Raw genomic sequence first — 23,951 nt, forward strand, 5'->3', positions numbered from 1 at the left:
CAGGTGACACGGGGAGAGCACACCCGCAGGCGTAGCCCAGATCACTGACCCCTAGAGCATGAGGCTCATGTCATATATCGCGCTCCCTATGGGGAATACAGCTGTGCCACAGGGTCGAGAGTACAGAATCATGTACAGCGGGGACACCCAGTTTGCTGCTGCCCCCCATGCTGTCATCTCAAGGGTATGTTCTAAGGGTAACCATGTACTAAGGCCCAATGGGTGACCCCCACACCGGGCCCTGCCTGTCACTGACACCCCCTGTACCTGTACCAGCGGGCGGCTGCTGTGCTCTCACCCAGCGGCTGGAGGCGGCAGTGTTGCTGTGAGTGTGATCACTGGAGGCGGCGGAGATGCGAGGAGCCCGGGACCATGCTCAGCAAACAGCAGCGCTGCTCCCAGCCCCGCCCTCTCCGCCGCGTGTGCGCGCATACGGAGGAGGCCCCGGCAGCGCGGCATCACGGGACTTGTAGTCCTCCTATGCAGGCCCGGGCACGGGGCGTGTGTGCTGCCCTGCAGACGCTACGCAGCAGCCGCCGCCACCACCACTCACTTGCTACACTCACCAAGAACGCGATGAAATGTGTATTGTTTATCTCATGCTATCCCCTACCTTGTTCTGTGCGGGGACCCCCCGCTTGTAAGGGCCCGGAGAGCTCACATCCTAATCTAACTACCTCATTACATGGACAACAACGACAAGTCAACCCAGCACTCCCTGACACTACACTACATTACACCCTAACGGACGTGACGTCACCAGATGTCATTTCCCGGCTGCTGCCACTATCTTTAGTGGAGAAGTCTGAGGATAAACTGACGCCTCCCGGCCGCTGGGGGCGCTGAGCGCGCGTCGTGGCCCCTCGTACTTCCCGTCTCGCTGCTTTGTGCACCGGATACACAACATTCAGTAAGAGACATTGCGTTCATCTATCTGCCCGGCTGCTGCTGCTTTTTCTCCTCCCGGTACGCGCCTCGGTAGGACTGATCCGGTAGGTGCGTGCTGTCTACTTTATCGTTGCTAGTACTGGACAGGGGCCCCGGTGCGGTGTGGGGTATCTGGTGTACGTACCCCCCTTGTCAGCCGTGCACTATCATGAATGCTTATAAAGCTTGTATATATATGTGGGCGAGCAGAGCGTGACATCTTCCACTATCCTATGACCATAAAGCATACCTCCCAACATGACCCTCTCCAGGAGGGACATATTGCTCTGTTTCTGGACTTCTCCCTTAATTAATGATTGCCATCACCTGTGTTGAAGCACCTTTCTGATCAATTAACCTGTGTGAAACAGGTGATGGCAATCATACATTAGGAGGGAAGTCCAGAAACAGAGCAATGTGTCCCTCCTGGAGAGGGTCGTGTTGGGAGGTATGCATAAAGTGAGTACAGACCCACAGAAATACGACAGCATACACGTGGTACAATGAGAAACCATGTGTACTCGCTTACCTAGCAGCGCTCTGTGCATCTGTGTTGTCCCCCCAGCGGCGCTCAGTGCATCTCTGTTGTCCCCCCTACCGGCACCCTGTTTGCCTGAGTTGTCCCCCCTACCTGGTGGCGCTCTGCGTGCTTGTGTTGTGCCCCTCCCTAGCGGCGCTCTGCAGGTGCAAACACTGACGATTTGACTAGATTTTGCAGTCTGCATGAAGCTCTAATCAGATGACAGCGACATGTGCATCACAGGTGCTATGGCTTGTACACACAGAACGATCTGTGCTTACATTCTAAGGAGAGATAAATACCTTTATTATTATTATCAGGCCTCAATACCTTACACCTCCAAACAAATATTTAAATGCCCGTCCAAAAAGAAGAAACAAATGCCTACCCTTTGCTACCATGTTACTAAATTTTGTTTTATTTTATTTTTTTGCAGGAAAAGAGATGCATGTATTACTGAATTAAGGAGAAATTGGAATATGTACATATGGAAAAGATAGGAAACGCTGTAGACCGAAAATCTCCAATAAATATAGAGTTTAACACCATGGATAGAACCGGCCAAAACTCTGAAACTGTATGTCAGTCTTAGCTATGTTTTTTTATTGTATGGTCTTTAGAAGTGTATATACTGTGGTATTTAGACTCTACATTTTTGAGGATTCTAAGACCTACTAATAGCAGAACACTTAAGCTATAAAAACCATCTTGTTACACCTCAGCGTCAAAGTATGCATTTTTCATCTTTAAATTAATTAGTAGCCCATTTAATGTATATCTTAAGGTACCCATACACGTACCAATTACCCGGTGCTTTCTGTGCTAAAATAGCATCGTTGTGCATGCTATTCAATGCTATTTTAGCACAAAAAGTACCGGGTAATTGGTACTTGTATGGGCACCTTATGTAACTTTAATCTTGCAGCCCATTTAAACAATACAAAATGCCCCACCACCGCTTAGAATGATGAAGTAGAGATGGTCACCATAAGTGTCCTCCCTGGTATCTCCTTTTAGAATTCAGACCAGCAGGAAAACTGGGTTTGCCAAAGCGGGAAAGGCAAACCACTGCGTCCTCTATTTCACCATATCTGCTATGGCCTAATTCACTGCATGCGGAGAGGGTGCATAGTCATCGGGAACAGCTGACAGCTGCTGCTAGACACGACACAGCACAGCAGTGTGTCGGGGGTATGGGTCGTTAGGTCGAGAGTGTCTAGGTTAATAGTCGACACATGAAAATGTTGCCATAGGAAAAGGTCGACATGGACACTGTATAAGTGAACTACGTCCCCTTGCATGGTTTGCAGCACTCGCCATGTTGCCTCGCTGTTTTTTGCACACTATTTTCTTCTCCCTCCATGCACACTAGGATGGTAAACATGTCGGTTTAAAAAATAAAAAAATCCTGAAAAACATGTTGCATTTTTGAACATGTTGACCTTTTTCATGTGTTGACCTATAGTGGTCGACCTAGACGCTGTTGACCTAATGACCACACACCTGTATCAGGGCAGCGGTCCTGACCTCTGAAAGAGACAGATTATAAAATGAGCAGGGCGTGGCAATAGAAGCTTGTGGGAATGCTAAGATCCTCTCCCCGCCTCCTTCCCACACCCGCTTCCCCTGCCTTCTTCCTGGCAGCTCCACCATCCCCGCCATGAATCTATCATCCCAACCCCTTTAACACCAGCATCCCCACCATGAATCTCTCCTCCCAACCCCTTCAGCGCCAGCATTACCACCATGAATCTCTACACCCCACCCCAAACCATTTCAGACCTTTAAATATTTCTCTTTCATCCACTTGGGGATACTGGAATCCTTAACATTGGGTATAGATGTGTGGCTAGTTGGAGGCCATCAGCCTCCAGTTATCAAAGAATATTTCAGGGCACATTTTTTTATGTGGGAGAGCTATATAGCAATACTGTCAACCCCTATAAAAACACAAATACATGTGTCCTTATACAACACTTTATGGTATATGACGAGTGTGCTGGGAGATCTACCTTTTCAGCTGTGATGCTTGGTTTTTGGATGCCTTGAGTAGATGAGCACCAAAAACTACTTCATTATTATTTGACCAAAAATATTGGTTTTATATTATAACTATATATGTATTGTTTCAATTGCATTGAAGTATAGAATAGCAGTATTGTATAATAGGATATAACTTTTGATGATTTTTTTTTTAATGCAAATGTAAAAGACAGACGTAGACAATTAAAACATGTAGCAATCTCATTTTATTAGTATTTTGATGTGTATATATATGTACACCATTTGAGCTGTCAGTTGTATAACGAATATTGTATGACACATTGCTACAATAAAAAAATAAAATAAAATAAAAATCTGTGCCCTAGGGAGCTGGTCATTTTTTTTTTTTTTTTATTACCCCGTTCCAGCTTTCCAATCGATTATTTTATTTGTTTCTATAGCTACTGTTCTGGGCAGGCGGCGAGTAGTAAGCAGAAGCTGCCTCGATGCACGGCATCGCAATCGAATGGAAAAATAGACTGCAGGCAAGACCATATAGTACAGATCTGTATAGTACAGATCTGACCATATAGTACACATCGAATGTGATTTGAGCCTCGAATTGGGATTGAATAGTAAATGAATTGCACAGTGTGCACACTACTTAACAATGGCGCTGATTCTGAGCTGGGAGAAAATGAAAAAGATAACCTAGTGAAAACCATGTTGCACATTGCAGGAAGGGGGAGATGTTATGTAAATGTCAACGCAAGAGAAGCGTGTCTAAACGGAAATCTAATTTGTAGTGAAATAATAATGCTATCCAATATTTGTGGACTTAATGCAAAAGCAGCTAGTATTTACCTTGCATGTAAAATAAATTTATTTGTACCCCTTACATTGCATCATGGTTTGTCCGTGTACTAATATACTTGCTTTTTGTGCTTTGCTCCCTACTCAGAATCTGACCCAATGTCCAATAATAACATTTTTCCATTTATGTAAAACACGTCTTATGTTTTTGCAATCCTGCCATGCTGAAATTGGTTATTTACGTTTCTAATAAATCCTAATTAATCACATGAGGAGATATTCATATTACGTTTATTTTCCTAGCAATGTTCAGCTACAGAATCCAATCCGGTTGATCTTTCTCGTCCTGCTTCTGAGGGTCAGCAGTCATGTGGCTTTGCTGCAGGCAGCGAGCAGTCAAACACAAACACCAATTTACTGAGCTCTCCAAGGAAGAGGAAGGCTGACTCGGATTTGCCATCTAAGAAAGCGGTATGTATGCTTTAGAGAAACTTGGGTGTCTGAAAGACCACGTCATTCTATTTTTGAAATGCACATAAACCAGAATGGTCTTAGAAGACCTTATTTCCTCTACCTCCCTATGGCAGCCAACACGTGGGTTTCCTCCTCATAGGTAGATATCTGGAAAGGAAAAGAAAATACACTGCCCCTATATAAGGCCCTAGACCCTAAAGGCTCTGTGTCTTTTTTTTTCTTCGTTCCAGGTAGGTGGAGGCTTACCCTGTGAAGTGCTGCAGTCTTCCCCTCTGCCTAGTGCAGTAGGGGTTTAGACAAATTATTTTATATTGGAAGGTCTCCCGCTACCTAGTGTTGTGGGGAGCCCTACTGTTGGGGCCTCCCGCTGCCTAGTGCAGTGACTTAGGTGTCATTGTTGTACCTTTATGGCATCCTGAACATGCTGCTTTACCCAGGCCGAGCGGAGGCTGGGAGATGGTGCCCGATGCCGCACGGTCAGCGTGTGTAGGTCTTTCCCGGTTCTTTGTGGTGAAAAAAGACACAGGAGGATTCAGGATCATATTGGACTTAAGAACACTAAACTCTTATGTGCAGGTACAAAGGTTCAGAATGGAATCGATGCGGTCAATCTTACCAGACATCAGAATGAATTTGTTCCATACAACTATCGATCTAAAGGACGCGTACCTGCACATTCCAATTTATACAGAACATCCAAAATATTTAAGGTTTGATCTAGCGGGTGTCACTGACGAATTCACGGCACTCCCATTTGGCCTGTCCACATCCCCAAGGACATTCACAAAGGTCTTGATCGTACTGCTAGCCAACCTCAGGCAAGAAGGGATCTCCGTATGGGCATATCTGGACGATCTGTTAATCATGGCACAGTCAGAAAATTTGGCACGTGTACATACAGAAAGAGTCAGAGTATTTACGGTAGCATGGATGGCTCATAAATACGAAGAAAAGTCAGCTAATACCAGATACAGTGGTGAAATACCTAGGGGTGCTTGTGGATACAAGGGCAATGAAGATCACCTTAACACAGGAGAGAAGAGCGAAATTGAGAAGTTCTGGGTCTACTGGTAAAAACCGTTGTCAGGTCAGCAGATTGCCTAAGAATTCTAGGACTTCTGGCAGCGGCACTAGACACAGTGGTATGGGCAAGATTTCATACAAGAGCACTCCAGAATTGCTTCCTGTCCCAATTGGATCTGGACGGAAAAAATCTCAACCAAGTAATTTACCTCTCAAGAGGAGCACAAGCGGACCTCAGGTAGTGGTTGAGTGCAGGAAGGCTTTGGCGCGGAAAGTCTTTCGCAGCAGGGGAACAAATGGTCCTAAAAACCGATGCCAGCCAGACAGGATGGGGAGCTGTCTGCACAAGCCTGGCATCCCAGGGTGAATGGGGAAAGAGTCTCGGTCAGGCTCATTCCAACATAAGAGAAATGTGGGCGGTAATGCTAGGATGTCGACACTTTCAGTCCCAGCTGGATTAAAAAGACATGCTGGTCAGATCGGACAACCAAGTAGTTGTCCCATATATCAACAAGCAAGGAGGCACAAAAAGCAGAAGTATGATGGTGGAAGTGACAGAGTTGCTGCATTGGGCAGAGAAGTGGACAAGAAGCCTGACAGCAGTCTTTATTGCAGGCAGAAGGAATCAGCTGGCAGATGTCCTAAGCAGTTACTTTTTAGGGGAAGGGGATGCGTAGGGAATGGACCAGTGCACAGGTGAAATGTAGAATAGGTTCTAGTAACAGGTATCAGATATCCACAGTACAAATATAGTTTTTTGGGCTAGTAATTCTAGCGTCCTTTCACACAATAGAGGTTGTGGAGGTGCTCCCTTGAGAGTATAAGAAGTATGTTGAGGAAGAAGGGAAAGACTCTCTCTTTGTCGGGGCACTCTTTTACAAAAAAATTTTTTTTAAACAGTCAAAGATAGTATTATGGGTTTGACATCAGGAAGACACAGGGGAACCCAAGAAAAATGTTAATTGGTGGAGAGATTTTTGGTGATACATTACTTGCGTTTGTATATGACAAAATTTAAAAGAATTTCTTTAATAGTTATTAATTAAAACTAAGCACTAGACATAGACAAAACAATGACACAACCAAAACAGATACATATAACATAAAACGATAGCTGAGCTCGTATTGGAAAAAACCCTCCGGTAAGTGGGGCCAATAGCGGTACGTTCCTCGTGGGAAAGATGGTCCCTAAAGTGGGTGGTGCTAAAGTTCCCACGGGGGTCTCAGTCCCAAAAAAAAAGGGGAATGCTCTTCCAACTTTATCGGCTCAAGTATCGGTAGTTTGGATAGGGAAAAATAATCACTGGAAAAAAGCAATACACCAATATATCATTTCTAAGGTGTAAGGTAGCAGTATATTTTATCTATCTAGACACAGAAGGTATTACGCCCTCCAAATGTCTATAATAACGACACACTGTATAGTAACAGGTAACCTGTGTTAGTTCTGTTATGACACATTTGCATGGATATCATTAGTTGCGTGGAAAGATAGAGTACTGCTGTGTTAAATCCCTATCCCTTATCATTCAGCATACATCTGTATGGTCTAGGGATAATGTACTTTTATCAATGATGCAGATGAGTACGTCAAATAGTACAATAAAAGTCAATCACACATTTAGTAGAAAAAAGCGAAAATATAGCTTTTATAGGCAAAGGTAGCACTGTCTCCTCTCCCCATAGGAAATGAGTTTTAGGAGAGAGATAAAAAATATATAGAAAAAGTGGGAAAAGGAAGAAAAAGAAGAAGAGGGAGTGGAAAAGTTGGGAAAATTAGAAAAAATTAGAAAAAAAGAGGAAGAAAGATTGGAGAAAATCAGAAAAGGTGTTGGTACCTCAGAGGTGACAATTCACCGACTTGATATACCTATAGCAGGCTAGGGATGATGAGTTCTCGCAGTGAGGTCTCCCTCATCTGTTACTTGTCACCACTCTGCATGCCAGCTGCCATCTATGATAGATGGGCCCTTTAGGTATTGTGGGAAGTCAAAACCTGCCCTCTCTGATATAATCCCACAGGACTGCTGCTGCCCAGCTCTATATACCTATGGCCAAAAAAAGGGGTTACACCGGTTTCCTCAGTGGGGTCTCCCCCCTCTGTGTACTCAGGTTTTGCCTCAGATTGGTCGGCTTCCTATAGCATGTGTTGCCACGGGGCTTTTGAGGTATTGCGGGTGAGCGAGTCCTGGTTGAAGGGATTGCAGGGAGAGAGGACCAACGGAAAAAAGGTGAGAGTATAGAAAGCTGCTGTCACCAGGAAAGAAGTATGTTGCTCCAGTTAGAATTGAGCCAGTGCTGGGTAAATAATTCCCTTGTCCCCAAGGATAAGTGTCTCCCTGGAGAGCAACTGAGGTGCCCCATGGCTAAATTACGCTACTGTACCTCACTTACAGATAGTTATATTGGTGGGTAATAGGCGGCATGCAGCCTCTAGGTGTTTGCTGTTTTTCGTTTTGAAAAATAAATGTGCAGTATAGGTAAGTGCAGGGGACCTGAAAAGGAAAGAAGAAGAAAGTAGGAGAAAGAAAAGAAGGGGTGAGAGAGACACAGTGGATACCTCTGATTTCACCCCGGGGATCAAGTCCTTGATCTCCGCCGGGTTTGCCGCTGTGTAAGGAGGTACGCGATCCCTGCTGTCTCTTCCGCTCGGCGTGTGTGTGTGTATATCCCGGAGCCGCCGTCAATCAGCGTCTGTGGTGTATGCTCCGGACCTGCCGTAGGTCAGAGACTGTCAGCCGGGGAAGCCCTCAGCAGGGTGCACGAGTGTGCAGGTGAAAGGAGGCACTGGATAGATGCACCGGTGTCTCCTATGCGCTGTCAGGTAGCCTGTCTCTTACATCAGCGGGACATGCGGATAGGGGTGACAGGAGGCACTGGGTAAGTCAGCCAGTGTCCCCAAAATGCTGTAAGTCAGCGTATCTTTAACCAGACGATCGTTTCGCCACGGAGGCTTTCTCAATTGAGAAAGCCTCCGTGGCGAAACGATCGTCTGGTTAAAGATACGCTGACTTACAGCATTTTGGGGACACTGGCTGACTTACCCAGTGCCTTCTGTCACCCCTATCCGCATGTCCCGCTGATGTAAGAGACAGGCTACCTGACAGCGCATAGGAGACACCGGTGCATCTATCCAGTGCCTCCTTTCACCTGCACACTCGTGCACCCTGCTGAGGGCTTCCCCGGCTGACCGTCTCTGACCTACGGCAGGTCCGGAGCATACACCACAGACGCTGATTGACGGCGGCTCCGGGATAGACACACACACACGCCGAGCGAAAGAGACAGCAGGGATCGCGTACCTCCTTACACAGCGGCAAACCCGGCGGAGATCAAGGACTTGATCCCCGGGGTGAAATCAGAGGTATCCACTGTGTCTCTCTCACCCCTTCTTCTTTTCTTTCTCCTACTTTCTTCTTCTTTCCTTTTCAGGTCCCCTGCACTTACCTATACTGCACATTTATTTTTCAAAACGACAAACAGCAAACACCTAGAGGCTGCATGCCGCCTATTACCCACCAATATAACTATCTGTAAGTGGGGTACAGTAGCGTAATTTAGCCCAGGGGCACCTCAGTTGCTCTCCAGGGAGACACTTATCCTTGGGGACAAGGGAATTATTTACCCAGCACTGGCTCAATTCTAACTGGAGCAACATACTTCTTTCCTGGGGACAGCAGCTTTCTATACTCTCACCTTTTTTCCCGTTGGTCCTCTCTCCCTGCAATCCCTTCAACCAGGACTCGCTCACCCGCAATACCTCAAAAGCCCCGTGGCAACACATGCTATAGGAAGCCGACCAATCTGAGGCAAAACCTGAGTACACAGAGGGGGGAGACCCCACTGAGGAAACCGGTGTAACCCCTTTTTTTGGCCATAGGTATATAGAGCTGGGCAGCAGCAGTCCTGTGGGATTATATCAGAGAGCGCAGGTTTTGACTTCCCACAATACCTAAAGGGCCCATCTATCATAGATGGCAGCTGGCATGCAGAGTGGTGACAAGTAACAGATGAGGGAGACCTCACTGCGAGAACTCATCATCCCTAGCCTGCTATAGGTATATCAAGTCGGTGAATTGTCACCTCTGAGGTACCAACACCTTTTCTGATTTTCTCCAATCTTTCTTCCTCTTTTTTTCTAATTTTTTCTAATTTTCCCAACTTTTCCACTCCCTCTTCTTCTTTTTCTTCCTTTTCCCACTTTTTCTATATATTTTTTATCTCTCTCCTAAAACTCATTTCCTATGGGGAGAGGAGACAGTGCTACCTTTGCCTATAAAAGCTATATTTTCGCTTTTTTCTACTAAATTTGTAATTGACTTTTATTGTACTATTTGACGTACTCATCTGCATCATTGATAAAAGTACATTATCCCTAGACCATACAGATGTATGCTGAATGATAAGGGATAGGGATTTAACACAGCAGTACTCTATCTTTCCACGCAACTAATGATATCCATGCAAATGTGTCATAGCAGAACTAACACAGGTTACCTGTTACTATACAGTGTGTCGTCATTATAGACATTTGGAGGGCGTAATACCTTCTGTGTCTAGATAGATAAAATATACTGCTACCTTACACCTTAGAAATGATATATTGGTGTATTGCTTTTTTCCAGTGATTATTTTTTCCCTATCCAAACTACCGATACTTGAGCCGATAAAGTTGGAAGAGCATTCCCCTTTTTTTTGGGGACTGAGACCCCCGTGGGAACTTTAGCACCACCCACTTTAGGGACCATCTTTCCCACGAGGAACGTACCGCTATTGGCCCCACTTACCGGAGGGTTTTTTCCAATACGAGCTCAGCTATCGTTTTATGTTATATGTATCTGTTTTGGTTGTGTCATTGTTTTGTCTATGTCTAGTGCTTAGTTTTAATTAATAACTATTAAAGAAATTCTTTTAAATTTTGTCATATACAAACGCAAGTAATGTATCACTAAAAATCTCTCCACCAATTAACATTTTTCTTGGGTTCCCCTGTGTCTTCCTGATGTCAAACCCATAATACTATCTTTGACTGTTTTAAAAAAATTTTTTTGTAAAAGAGTGCCCCGACAAAGAGAGAGTCTTTCCCTTCTTCCTCAACAGATGCCCTAAGCAGTATACCATTGAGGCCTGAAGAGTGGGAACTGTCTCGGGAGACATTCACCTTGTTAGTAGAAAGATGGGGTCTACCTCAAGTAGATTTGATGGCGACAAGGATAAACGCAAAAGTTCCCGTCTTCATCTCGAGACACTGGGAGCCTCAGCCCTGGCAAGTAGATTGCTTTGACTTCTGCATGGGGAAGAGGGCTGATGTATGCATTTCCGCCGTTCCCCGTAATTCCAAAACTGCTCAGCAAGATACAGAAAGAGGAAGCTATGGTCATAACGATTCTGCCTTTCTGGCCAAGGAGGTCCTGGTTTCACAGAGTAACGAGGATGGCGGTGGATGCATCATGGAGGTTACCGCAGCGAAGTGATCTGCTGCGTCAAGGAAGATCTGTGCAGCCTCAGCCAGTCAACTCTAAGCTAATGGCATGGCTGTTGAGACCAGAACCCTAGAGGAAAAGGGTTTTTCAGTCAAAGTGGTGGATACTCTATTAAAAGCTAGGAAAATGTCAGAGACATATACTATAAACTATGGAAAACCTATGTCCAGTTCTGCAAAGTAAGTGGCGGAGATCCTAGGTCTATACCAACTATCCTAGAGTTCTTGCAAGCAGGTCTAGAAAATAAACTTTCACCAAGCTCCTTTGAAGGTACAGGTGTCACTATTTTCAGCTATCTTCATATCCAACATAGCACCCAATGCTATGTACAAAGATTTGTACAAGCAATAAAAAAAGACCTGTTTTTCATAATCCAATGGTGACTTGGGACCTGAACCTGGTGCTGAACGCCTTAACAGAAAATACGTTTGAACCACTAGAGGAGGTGCCTATTAAATTCCTTACTGCAAAAGTGGCTTTTTTAGTAGCCATTACCTCGGCCAGGAGGGTGTCGGAACTGCAGGCACTCTGGGCAGAGAAGCCGTTCCTGAATTTCTTTGAGGAAAAGGTGGTGCTAAGGATGAACCCTCATTTTCTACCTAAGGTGGGGACTCAGTTCCATGTAAAAAAGGAGATCATTCGACCCTCCTTTTGTACCAACCCAACAAATGACAAGGAAGTCAGACTTCTTCACAAGCTTGACGTTTAGAGAGCTTTTAAAGTTTTATCTTCAGAGGGTCGAGTCTTGGAGAAGTACTAAAAGATTATTCTTGGTGACGGAAGGTGCGAATAAGGGCTTAGAGGCTGCAAAAGCTACTATAGCCAGGTGGATCAGAAACTGCATATCTGAGTCGTATAAGGTTACGAACCTGGTGGTGCCTAAAGGAATTAGAGCACATTTGACCAGGGCAGTGGCCGCATCCTGGGCCGAAAAGGGGGCGGCATCGTTGGACGAGTTGTGCAAAGCAGCTTGCTGGCCATCAGCCCACACTAAACACTATAGGGTAGACATGGGGTCATCCAGCGATGCCAAGTTTGGGAGAAAAATCCTCAGCACAGTAATATGAAAAATATACGGATTCTTACCGGTTAATACACTTTCCTCTACTCCACCATGGCAGTGTATCTCCCGCCACGTGGTTATGAATTTGTTAAAATATATAAATATATATATAATGTGAAGCAGCACTCCTCAAACCAGCGTTGACTGCTCGGTGCCCTCCAAACGAACCACAGCACGGGGTCGTCTGTATATCCAACATAACGGCGGCACTCAAATGAACACTCACAGACGTCTAATCACGGTCAGCAAAAGGGCTGCTCCACTAAGCAAACATCCAGATATTCCACTAATAGCATGGGTGTAGAACTGTATAAGATTCACAGTGAGCACTCGCCAGTAAGATCACTAAGACAATTTAATGGTACTTTTCAGGATATTATACATCTTACTTTTTATATGCAGTCGACGTTTCAGCCACTAGAGGGCCTTTGTCAAGACAGGTCAGCAATGCACGTCCGTACAGCACAAGAGAATCCAGTACTGTGCTGAGACTGCTCTCACCACACTGGGCTGCCAGGCTGTCTCTGCTCTGCAGAGGAAGACACTGAACTCAGATCCTGTAACGGTCTTTCTTTTACTGCCGCTCGACCCTAGCCGCCGAGCTGTCTGCCGGTGTTAGAAACTGAAAAGTGCAGCAAGCCGGGGATCCCTCAACGTGCTGTCCGTGAGTAGTGATCAGCTGTTTATGCAGCAAGCATTCCTGAGATTTGCCAGTGTGGATAATTGTAATACACCATGTGGTTTTAAGTCCACCACTGAGGACTTTTATGGTACGAGCAATGTACTAGTGCTAATGGTCACTTTTTATTAAATAACATTTTATATGTTTTCACAATATTACGCTATTGGGCGCCCCTTCTCATTCTTTGTTTGTAGATTGCTTTGGCAAGGTCTCTTGAGACAGAGACAGTAGAAGGGTGCTGCAGTTCCTTAAACTTGGAACAAGCGTAACTCTCAAAAGACTGTGGACTTCCTAATCAGCTGCAGTATTACTTATCAATTAAGCAGGTGTCAGCGCACCAAGTCCCACAAAACCCCTTGTGCATTATATATATATATGTATGTGTGTGTGTGTGTGTGTGTGTGTTGGCTGCCATGGTGGAGTAGAGGAAAGCGTATTGACCAGTAACAATCCGTACTTTTGCTTTTATGGTGGCTAGATAGAGGATTTTGCCTTTAAAAATAAAAATAAATTGCACATGAATTTGATGTGATGCAAACCTTACATTGCCTTACATTGCATCATGGTTTGCCTGTGTACTAATATACTTGATTTTTGTGCTTTGCTCCCTACTCAGAATCTGACCCAATGTCTAATAATAACATTTTTCCATTTATGTAAAACACGTCTTATGTTTTCAGAATCCTGCCATGCTAAAATTGACTATTTACGTTTATAATAAATCCTTATTAATCACATGAGGAGATATTCATATTACGTTTATTTTCCTAGCAATGTTCGGCTACTGAATCAAATCCGGTTGATCTTTCTCGTCCTGCTTCTGAGGGTCAGCAGTCATGTGGCTTTGCTGCAGGCAGCGAGCAGTCAAACACCAATTTACTGAGCTCTCCAAGGAAGAGGAAGGCTGACTCGGATTTGCCATCTAAGAAAGCGGTATGTATGCTTTAGAGAAACTTGGGTGTCTGAAAGACTACGTCATTCTATTTTTGAAATGCACATAAACCAGAATGTCTCAGAAAACATTATTTTGCTTTTATGGTGGCTAGATTGAGGATTTTGCCTTAAAAAAAAAAAAAATTGCACATGAATTTGATCATCTATAAGCCAGGGCTCAACAAACTTCTTTAAAATCTAGGAGCCAGGATGAAGATGTAGGAGCCAGACAAACTATAAATTTTCGACCGCGTGCACCAAAAATTTAGTTGCCATAATGCAAGAGAGCAGAAGGGAGGGTTGCAGGGTGAAGAGATGCGGACCAGCAAACGTTTAATTTTTCCCAAGTAGTTGGACAATGATTAGCTGTTAAGTCCACACACACGCATTTTTTCCTCACACAAACTCGCAAACAAACAGTTATCACACACACTAAATGTATACCACATGTCTCATACATCTATTTCTTTCTTAGACAGAACACCTCCCTCCCCCGCCCACCACACTCCTCCAAGTCACTTACCTCGTTCCCAGAAGCGGGGAGGAGGAGGAAGCAGGGTGGATGCTGGCCAGTAATATTATGACAGGAGGAAGAAGGTTGGGAGATAGGGGGGGGGCTATCTGGTAATGAGCCCAGCTCATTGGTGGCTGCGGTCAGGTGGATGGGCCCCAATAATCCCGGACTGCTGCAGCAGCAGCTGTAGATCAGGAAACTGCGTGAGCCTGACTGCTCCAGCCCCGTTGTATATGTGGACACAGTGAGTGAGTGATAACTTACATGCAAAGGGATCAGAGCAGCTGGCAGCATACTTATGGCCACAGGCTTTGCACAAGTACAGCCTGTGACCCCCCCCCCCCCTTGCTAGCCCACCCCTCTTAGCCTGCTACATTTTAGCAGCACACCCCATCCACTCGCCCTCTGTGATTTAACGCTGCTGCTGCTGTGCTACTCCCGAAGAGAAGCATCAGGTAGTGTGCGTTAGCAGGAGCGCATAACCTTGTTTGTTGTGAGCTGGCCCAGGTACTATAGAATAGCCTGCTGAGGTGACTATGGGACCATCCGGTCGGTCAATCCGCCACTCAACACGCCCCGGCGATGGGGAGCGAAACACCGTTCTGGAGGGATCTCTGCTATGCGGGGAAGGGGGTGTGTGTGTTTGTTGTGGAGGGGTCCGGACCTCTGGCACGCTGCGGAGGTGGGTGACACTGTCTGCTGCTGCGTGGCCTTATTAGGCAGGAGTAAGGACTCGGAGCTAAGACACACTGCCGCTGCGTGAAAATATCTGGTCGCTAGGGAGACAATTCTGGTGGCCGTGGGGGCCCTGGGTTTGTCGAGCCCTGGTATAAGCTAGCAAAATGTAGGTTTTTTTGCTCCCGGTCTTGTTTTGCAAAAAGGGCACTTCTGAGTGAGAGAGATGCTTGGCCGAATTATAATAGACCTGGTGCTGAGAGAGGCCATATTTTAATGTTGGGAACATCTGGTCTTTATTGAAGTGTAAAGGCCCCCATACACTATGACTTCTCTGAGGGGAAAAGTCCCCTCCAATCCCCCTTGAGCAGCCCAGGACCTTCCCAGGACAGCAGGGATGCATGGGGTCCTTTCACATACGATGAATCCCGTTTCCTGATGCGGAGAGGGAGTCCGACTCCCAACTCTTGTTCAATTCGCACGGGACTGTGGATCAGATATTTTACACATGTGATTTGGGACGATTTTCACCAAATTTCTCGGCCGACGCTAATTGCTTGGTTATTCCTTTCAAACAAGCCATCACATTTCTTTTTCCAATACCAGAAAATAGTATTTTCTGTAGTATTTATTGTGAACAGAATGTTACCAGTCTCAATCAGCACATGTAGTAAACTGATATCATCATTCTAGTATAACCTGTACCATAATTTGTGTGCAATATGAGAGTCACAAAGTTACATACAAAGGGTTGTGTTCAATGATTTTTGCGAGGTATGACAGCGAGCAGTGCTAACTGCTCGCTGTCACAGCTTGCAGGGTCAGTATTCAACTAACCCCCTGCCACACACCTTTCCCTTTTGCTAGGTTTTTGTAGCAAGGGGGAAGCAGCGTGCGTGTTTGCTAAAACAGCGAGGCTCGCAGCTAAATGCAGCGGGCTCCCTGCATTATCCACAAGCCTTGCTGTTTGGACAGTAGAATAGGGTGAGTGGGCGGCGCGAGGATCAATTGTTTTCGTTGATCCCCGCCTTTTAACCCCTTCGCCGTCCGCATTGAATACGGCCCTAAATATAAACCATTTAAAGTTTATTTTGGTAAAAATTCTACCAGATAAAGCTGATGGGTGTGTGTTTGCTGATGTTCTTCAGATCTTATCACTCAAAACTGTACCAAAGATATCTTATCTTAAGTGAGGAAATGGATCAATTAAGCCTAAAGGCCCACACACACTGAAAGCAGCTCATTTTTACCACTTCAGCTGCTTTCAGCTCAAAAGCTGCTCCGTGCGTTCCCGCATCATCGCCGGCCGCTGCCGCTCAGCTGCTACTTTGACCAGCAGATATGCGACAGGGTGGGCAGCTATCCATAAGGTCCTGCTATGGAAAGTCTTCCACCACCTGTGAGAATCACTTAAATGGGCGAAAATCAGGTTTTCAGGCCTGTGATTTTCACATCACTGTCAATACACACTGGGCCAAATTGCCCAGTGTGTATGGACCTTAAGGTATAAAAAAGGCTACTCCAAATGATAATTAAAAAAAGATCTAATAGCAAAGAACAAACAGAAATCTGATAACTCAAAAATTGAATGGGCCTCTCTCAAAAGATCTGGTTCTCATTACAGACTACTTCAGAAGAGTATAAAGAAAAATTGGAGAATACTTAAGGAAGACCCTATATTAAAGGATCATCTCCAGACCCAACCAAAGTTTATTTATAGTAAAACCGTAATTGAATCATAAATTATTTAAGAGTAACAGAGACCAAGTCAAAAAGTGAAAGAATAAAAGGTATTTACGGATTTGGTGGCAGTCTAATTTGCCGGTTTGCATTTGAACATTGTAATTGGAAGAAAATGTACGTTTAAAGAGAATAATTTAAATAAATTATTTTATATAAATCATATTATACACCACTCTCACAATGTTATCTAGTGTGTGTGTGTGTGTGTGCGCACTCCATGGAAGGACTGGATGTCTGCACGTTTAAGGCAGAGCCAGCGGTGTAGCTAGGTTTGGGGCGCCCCCCCCCCCCCCACCGTTAATGGGGGGGCGCCCCCCCCCCCCCCAATCGCTGCAGGCTTACCTGTCTGCGCGTCCCGGCTCCCCTCCTGGCTTTAATTCTATGCAGACTGACCACGATAAAATGGCCGCCCCCATACCGCAGACAGTTTTAGAGAACTGTCTGCTTTATGGGGCGGCCATTTTATCGTGGTCCATCTCCATAGAATTGATTGAAGCCAGGAGGGGAGCCGGGACGTGCAGACAGGTAAGCCTGCGGGGGATGGGGGGCGGGGGCATTACTATAGCACTGCAGCCCCCCGGCGCCCCCACATGCACAGCGCCCCCCCCCGCGACCGTGGGGGCTGCGGTTCTATAGTTACGCCACTGGGCAGAGCCTCGTGGTGTGTTGTTGAAATTGCCTTTCAACATCTTAACTTGGCTGAACATCAGTAAACACACCCCATCAGCCTTTTCTGGTATCATTTTTAACACAAAATAATTGTTTATATTTTGTATTCAATTTTGTCTCTCATATTGCACACAAATTGTTACAGGTTGTACTAGAATTATATTACCGGTTTATTAAATGTGCAAATTGAGACTGGGAACCTTCTGTTCACAATACATACTATAAAAAAAATATTTTCCAGTATTGGACATAATATTGGTCCTTCAAATTCCCTGCTTAGCCAGAGGAGTTCTGGTGGCTTCTGTGAGTAAGCTGACCTGGTTCTACGTTACTGGATGCAGCGGAACATCACAGAAGCCAAAAGTGGACGTTTTTACACAAGACTTCTCCTGTGGATTTTGCAGATCTTGGTACCGCAACTGTGGTGCAGATAGTTCTCACCTGTAAATCACCCCCTAAATCTGTACATGTGAATTGATGATGAGTCTTGTTCTGAATCAAATGCAGAAACAATATGTAGAGACCATATTAGACACCCATCATTGTTCTAACCCCATCACAAGGTAAATCTATTCCATCTACGGTTTTCTGGTTAATTGTTTGTATATCGCAGCTGAGAATTTCATCATTAAACTTCATGGTTATTGTGTTTGTGTGCACAGCGTGATGAAGAAGGCCATACCTCAACAGTGGCTGCACATTACAATGAGCTGCAGGAGTGTGGATTACAGCAGCGCAGTCAGTCTCGCATCTTTTACCTAAGGAACTTCAATAATTGGATGAAAAGTGTTCTCATAGGTGGGTTGCTTGGTGTGCTGTACTTATATGTTGTTTTTATGGGGTTTTTTTTCCTGTAGCTTTCTAAGATATCTGCTATCGTAAATGAAATAGATTTCTACTTATAAAAACAATGCATATATTGGCTATAATGCTTTGCAACATTTTCATCATTACAAATTGTTGGAATTTGTAATTTTGGCTTAGGGAGAGGAAGTTACTATTATTTATTAATAGTTTATTATATAGCGCACACATATTACGCAGCGCTTTGCAGATAGTTTTTGAACATTCACATCAGTCCCTGGCCTTGTGGAGATTACAGTCTATATTCCCTACCACATGTACACACGCACAGACATTCTAGGGTTATTTTTGTTGCGAGCCATATAACCTACCAGAATATTTTTCGATTGTGGGAAGAAACGGGAGTACCCGGAGAAAACCCACACAAGCACGAGGAGAATATACAAACTCCGCACAGTTAGAGTTGGGTGGGTATCGAACCCATGACCTCAGTTCTGTTAGGCAGTAAGTCTAACCATAATACCATCCAGTACGGGTATCTATTCCTAGATACCCCATAACAAGTATGCTTTTACTTTGGTGAAATGCATGCTTTTACACGGTGGGTATCGAACCCATGACCTCAGTTCTGTTAGGCAGTAATTCTAACCATAATACCATCCAGTACAGGTATCTATTCCTAGATACCCCATAACAAGTATGCTTTTATTTTGGTGAAATTCATAAAACTACTTCCAACCCATCACACAAACCAAGCATAGTACAGGCAAAAGTGAGCCAAGGTCTGCAATAGACCTTAAACTTTTTTTTTTTTTTTTTTTTTGGTAAGGGCTATGAGGACCTAAAAAGCAAGTAGAAAGGAGAAACAATCTCTGTTTTTCTGATAGGTATTGATTGATATATTGGGATATATAGCTGAGGTATAAATTGAGCAATTTGTTAGGTGCAAGCTAAAAAAGGACCAAAAAATGTGCAGTGCTTGGTATACCTCACATTAAACACAATTTGTCTTCAAACTCATTTGCAGAAACCTTGTTTACAGTTTTCTGCATTCGTATTTATTGAATTCTTTTCATGCAAACAAATACAAGCAGTATATTTTGGATACAGGGGAAAATAAGGGGAGAGGGAGAGAAAGGTATACACATAAATTTGCATGCATAGAAAACAACCAATGCAGCATAGGCACCTCCCCAATAAGACTGGGTGGAAGGACACAAAATCACAAAAGAATCCGGACAGAAGCTAATCATAGTAACCATTATATGTGAAGGCTGCGATGACATGAGTCGATATGGACTCCGGCTGTCAAATCCTGGTACCCAGATGCTGACACCGGAATCCTGATTGCCAATATTACATTTGCAAGTATGCTGTAGTGTCATAAGGTCCATACACACTGAGAGATTTTTCGCCAGGGGTGGCCGACTTTCCATAGCAGGACGCTTGGAAAGCCGTCCACCCCGTGTAATGGTTACTATGTTTAGCTTTTAACAGGATTGTTTTGTGTTTTTCATCATGGAAATTCTCTATTCTATGGGCAGTGGGGAATAATTGCAGCTTTCTCCTAGATCAAATTAGCCACGGTTTTGATAATAAAGGTTAGTTAAGAAAAACAAATAAGCCACTTTTAAGAGTGGAAATATTTTCTATGATTAAAAAGTGAAATAAATGTAAGGATCAAATTCAACCACTAGATGGCAACTGGAACAAAAGAGCATTCAGTAATCAACCTTACAAAAGAGGAAAGAAATAAGCTGAATACACACTGAAAATAAGATTCTTAGCAGTAAACCTCCCTATAGCAAAAGACTACAGAGAAATCTAGAATATACTAGGATGCTGGAGGTGTAACTCACTATTAGGAGTATTAAAATTAGATAGATTCAACCATGTCGCACTCCCAAACAAACATGTATGTTTCACCTTGGGGCCCTCCTTAAATGAACTGCTTGTCCACCTTCTATATCGTACTGCAAGGCGGCACTCACAGGATTTTACCGGCGGAATAAAGACCCCGCACAGGTACGTTCTTGATAAAAAAATCCTAACTGATTGAAACGTTGGACAGAATGTACCGGTGGGGGGGCTTCATTCCGCCGGTAAAATCCTGTGAGTGCCGCCTTGCAGTACGATATAGAAGATGGACAAAGCAGTTAATTTAAGTACGGCACCAAGGTGAAACATGGACAGAATGTACCTGTGTGGGGGTCTTCATAATATATACACATATGCATGTAGAGTTATTAACCCTATAAGTCACAAGGTTATACACGTCATTCAGTTTGATGTATACAGAAAAGACTAGCCTGTTCTAGGGTGTTGTGTGTCTTGCTCCAGCTAGAGCAGGATATGCCAACTCCGGTCCTCTAGAGCTACCAACAATTCACATTTTCCAGGCCACCTATCTTCTGCACAGGTGCCCTCATATCTTTACTGACAAATTTTAAAAGATCCATAGGTGAAGCTAATAACTTCACTTTGATTCGGTGAGGAGACCTGGAAAATGTTAACAATTAATAGCTCTTGAGGACTGGAGTTTGCTACCCCTGATATAGAAGCATACAATGGCTATCCGCAAGCAAGAAGAGTCTAATGGAGATTGGGGTAGAGTAGTCGCAGATGGAAATAGAGGTTCCAAAGAGCAAAGGTGAAAAACAAGAACTGTGGGATGAGAAGACACGAGTGAGGATGGTAGCTGGCAAATATATGCAGATGTCGTCCCAGCAGCCCCCAACAAACTTAACAGCTGAGTCCAGAGTATATATTGTCCTACTCAATGTGAACAAAGTAAGAAAACTGAATTGTAGAAAGAAGAAAGTGGGGGAATGATCATGTAGAAATATCAGGACCTAGATTAGGGGAGTGGATGAAACAAAAAATGGGAGAGATACTGGTAACACTTCTGGTTTTCCACCTGCTTGGGAAGCTGAGAAGTGGCACAGCCTCAGTTCACAGTATTGCCCTCAGCATAGCATGTTGTAGGAATTAAGTAGTTAGTAAAGCTGATGCGACTAGTCCAGGTGCAGATGGACAGGGCAGTACGAAACCACATGTGCACGATGGGGAGAAAGCAGTGCCCAATGCTGCTGTAGCAGCAAAGCTCCACAAGCTCACCAGTGGAGCAATGTCCCTACGGGTAAGTCAAAACAGCAGTGGTTTTAATGTGAGACATTTGGAGTACCTTCATTTTCAGGGAAGAACTCCTCTAGTGAGTATACACTTGACTTCTGCGCCATTGACCACTGAGATGTGGGACAATTCAGGGCTAAAATGGGTGTCAGGCAGGTATTTAAAGTAGTTGATGAAGGATGCCTTGGCATTATGTAAGAATGAGAACAGTTTGCAGCCTTATAGAGTCAGGAGAGAAAGAATATTCCACCAGATACAGGGGCCCCCCAGGAAAACCAAACCGCCAGATAGCTGTAAGCAACGTCTGAAAAATAGGCGAGTGAGCTGGAGAGTGATGGCAATAAGGAGACCCTAAAACTTTGGTGATCCGTATGCATGCATGTTTACCTGCCATAGCTCTGCGTAACTTCGGGGATGGTATGGCAACCACTGTTCTGATTCAAAGTTAAAGCAAAATGCTCATAAGTGTCAGCAAGACAAATCTGACACTTTTAGGTGGAAAAGAAAGCATAACTGGAGGGCGTTGGCCCATTTCAGCAGTGTAAAACAGAGCCAGGGTAATATGCAGTCATTTTTGATGACCCACCCCAGGTAGTTCTCAACATTTTTTTATGTCTTTTTAAATCATGTAATATCAGGGCCTAAATTTATTCTATTTATGGGTATTTTTGAAACCTCACTTTTTCCTGGGGTAGCCAATCCCAGGATCCCTTTGTTCCCCTTTTTAAACAAATGTTCTAAGAAAATTCAAAAGATGCTCTTTAAGTAAGTCTGTTAAAACATGGGTTGTTAACTGGCAAACTTTCGCAATGATCTCGACGCATGAGGTTTAGGCTTTTTTTTTTTTTTTCAATACCCAATTAGCCAGTCTCTTTGCTAATAGACAGTATCTGAAAACTATCTAGTTCAAAGGAACTCCAGTAATCTTAGAAGCACCAGACTATAGGGCAGGGCTTGACAAATTTATTAAAAATCTAGGAGCCTGGATGAAAATGTAGGAGCCAGAAAAAAAAATAGTGACAGTGTGCGCCAAAAAGTAACACCATAATGCCTATTGCACATGTCACATACCCATTACACATACCCACATGCCACAATGCCTATTACACATTGTGCCACACACCGAAAAACCTTTTGCATACTATACCACACACAATAATGCTCATTACATATACCACACACCGTAACGCCCATTACCCAGTAAACCAAACACCGTAATGCCCATTACATATAATACCACACGCCGTAATGTCCATGGCCAGGGGCGTAACTAAAAGAAAGGGTGTCTGGGAGAGAGAGGCAGCATCAGGGAGGGAGAGAAAGAGAGTGTCAGAAAGCAAGAGAGTCAGGGAGAGATAGGGGTAGAAAAAGGAGAGTGAGCAGGAAAGACATTGCCAGGACAGTCAGGTAGGATGGATGGATAGAGGTACAGTACAGATTGGGGAAAATGGTTGGAATGAGCACCATATGCTGCATCTATGAATATATGGATGGACTGGGGCAAAGATGGACAAATGGGCAGACAGTATGGGGGGATCACACAGGTGAGGCAGACTGGCACTAGAGGGGGTGCAGGCCACACAGGTGGGGCAAGTTGACACTTGCAGGGGGGTGTAGGCCACACAGGTGGGACAGGCTGGCACTTGCAGAAGGATGCAGGCCACACAGGTAGGACAGGCTGGCACGTGCAGGGGGTGCAGGCCACACAGGTGGGGCAGGCTGGCACTTGCAGGGGGGTGCAGGCTACACAGGTGGGGCAGGCTGGCAATTGAAGGGGGGTGCAGGCTACACAGGTGGGGCAGGCCCACACAGGGGGGGGGATGACATATGTATACTGGTGGTTAGGGCAAAACATGACACAAGAGGTAGTGTGCATTAGCCCGCCCCCCATATCCCCTTCCCTATCCCCTTGGGGTTACATACTTTTCCAGGGGTTAACATTCTCTGCAGGGGTTAACATGTGCTTACACGGGGCATAGAGGAGGCACTTTAGCAGCAGCTGCCGCACTGAAGTGGTCGACGGTGCGCTGCCGCTGCTGACTTTCTGCAGACTCTGTGCGCTGCCGCTGGTGGTCCCTTAGGAGGGGGGAGGGTTGGACACCCTGTCCGTGCTGCTAACTTCCAGCAGGTGGGGTACGGGGTTGGGCCCCACTCAGTGTGCTGCCGCTGGTCCTTGAGGGGGGAGTCGGGCACCCACCAGCCCGCGCTCCTGACTTCCAGGGGACGGGGGCGGGCGCCGCTCAGTGCGCTGCTGCTGTTCCCTGAGGGGGGGTCGGGCACCCAGCCCGCGCTGCTGACTTCCAGGGGACGGAGGCGGGCGCCGCTCAGTGCGCTGCTCCTGTTCCCTGAGGGGGGGTCGGGCACCCAGCCCGCGCTGCTGACTTCCAGGGGACGGGGCGGGCGCCGCTCAGTGCGCTGCCGCTGTTCCCTGAGGGGGGGTCGGGCACCCAGCTCGCGCTGCTGACTTCCAGGGGGCGGGCGCTGCTCAGTGCGCTGCCGCTGGTCCCTTGGGA

General features: G+C 45.2%; 3 protein-coding genes across 11 annotated transcripts in view; 2 read left to right on the plus strand and 1 right to left on the minus strand.

Annotated features, from left to right (window-relative positions):
* Positions 1 to 723, minus strand: part of MIMS1 (mitochondrial inner membrane scaffold 1) — a 53,833-nt gene extending 53,110 nt beyond the window's left edge. The window contains exon 1 of one of the 4 annotated variants that reach the window (XM_083187698.1): positions 614 to 723. The gene's annotated coding sequence lies outside the window, so the exon portion shown is untranslated. Of the gene's footprint in view, positions 1 to 267; positions 450 to 613 lie in introns of those variants that run through there. The other 3 variants (XM_083187695.1, XM_083187697.1, XM_083187696.1) reach the window with 3 other exon arrangements.
* MC5R (melanocortin 5 receptor) overlaps positions 1 to 23,951 on the plus strand; it is a 977,289-nt gene that overhangs the window by 310,493 nt on the left and 642,845 nt on the right. The gene's annotated exons all lie outside the window — the stretch shown is intronic.
* Positions 1 to 23,951, plus strand: part of RNMT (RNA guanine-7 methyltransferase) — a 46,258-nt gene that overhangs the window by 151 nt on the left and 22,156 nt on the right. The window contains exons 1-5 of one of the 6 annotated variants that reach the window (XM_083187689.1): positions 689 to 996; positions 1,884 to 2,024; positions 4,547 to 4,714; positions 13,740 to 13,901; positions 18,165 to 18,300. In XM_083187689.1, the coding sequence (XP_083043815.1) occupies positions 1,935 to 2,024; positions 4,547 to 4,714; positions 13,740 to 13,901; positions 18,165 to 18,300 (556 nt within the window). In that variant the 5' untranslated portion in view covers positions 689 to 996; positions 1,884 to 1,934. Of the gene's footprint in view, positions 1 to 688; positions 997 to 1,883; positions 2,025 to 4,546; positions 4,715 to 13,739; positions 13,902 to 16,714; positions 16,881 to 18,164; positions 18,301 to 23,951 lie in introns of those variants that run through there. The other 5 variants (XM_083187688.1, XM_083187691.1, XM_083187692.1 and 2 more) reach the window with 5 other exon arrangements.

This window comes from Crinia signifera, chromosome 5 (genome assembly GCF_055691185.1).
Source record: "Crinia signifera chromosome 5, ASM5569118v1, whole genome shotgun sequence".
NCBI lineage: Eukaryota > Metazoa > Chordata > Amphibia > Anura > Myobatrachidae > Crinia > Crinia signifera.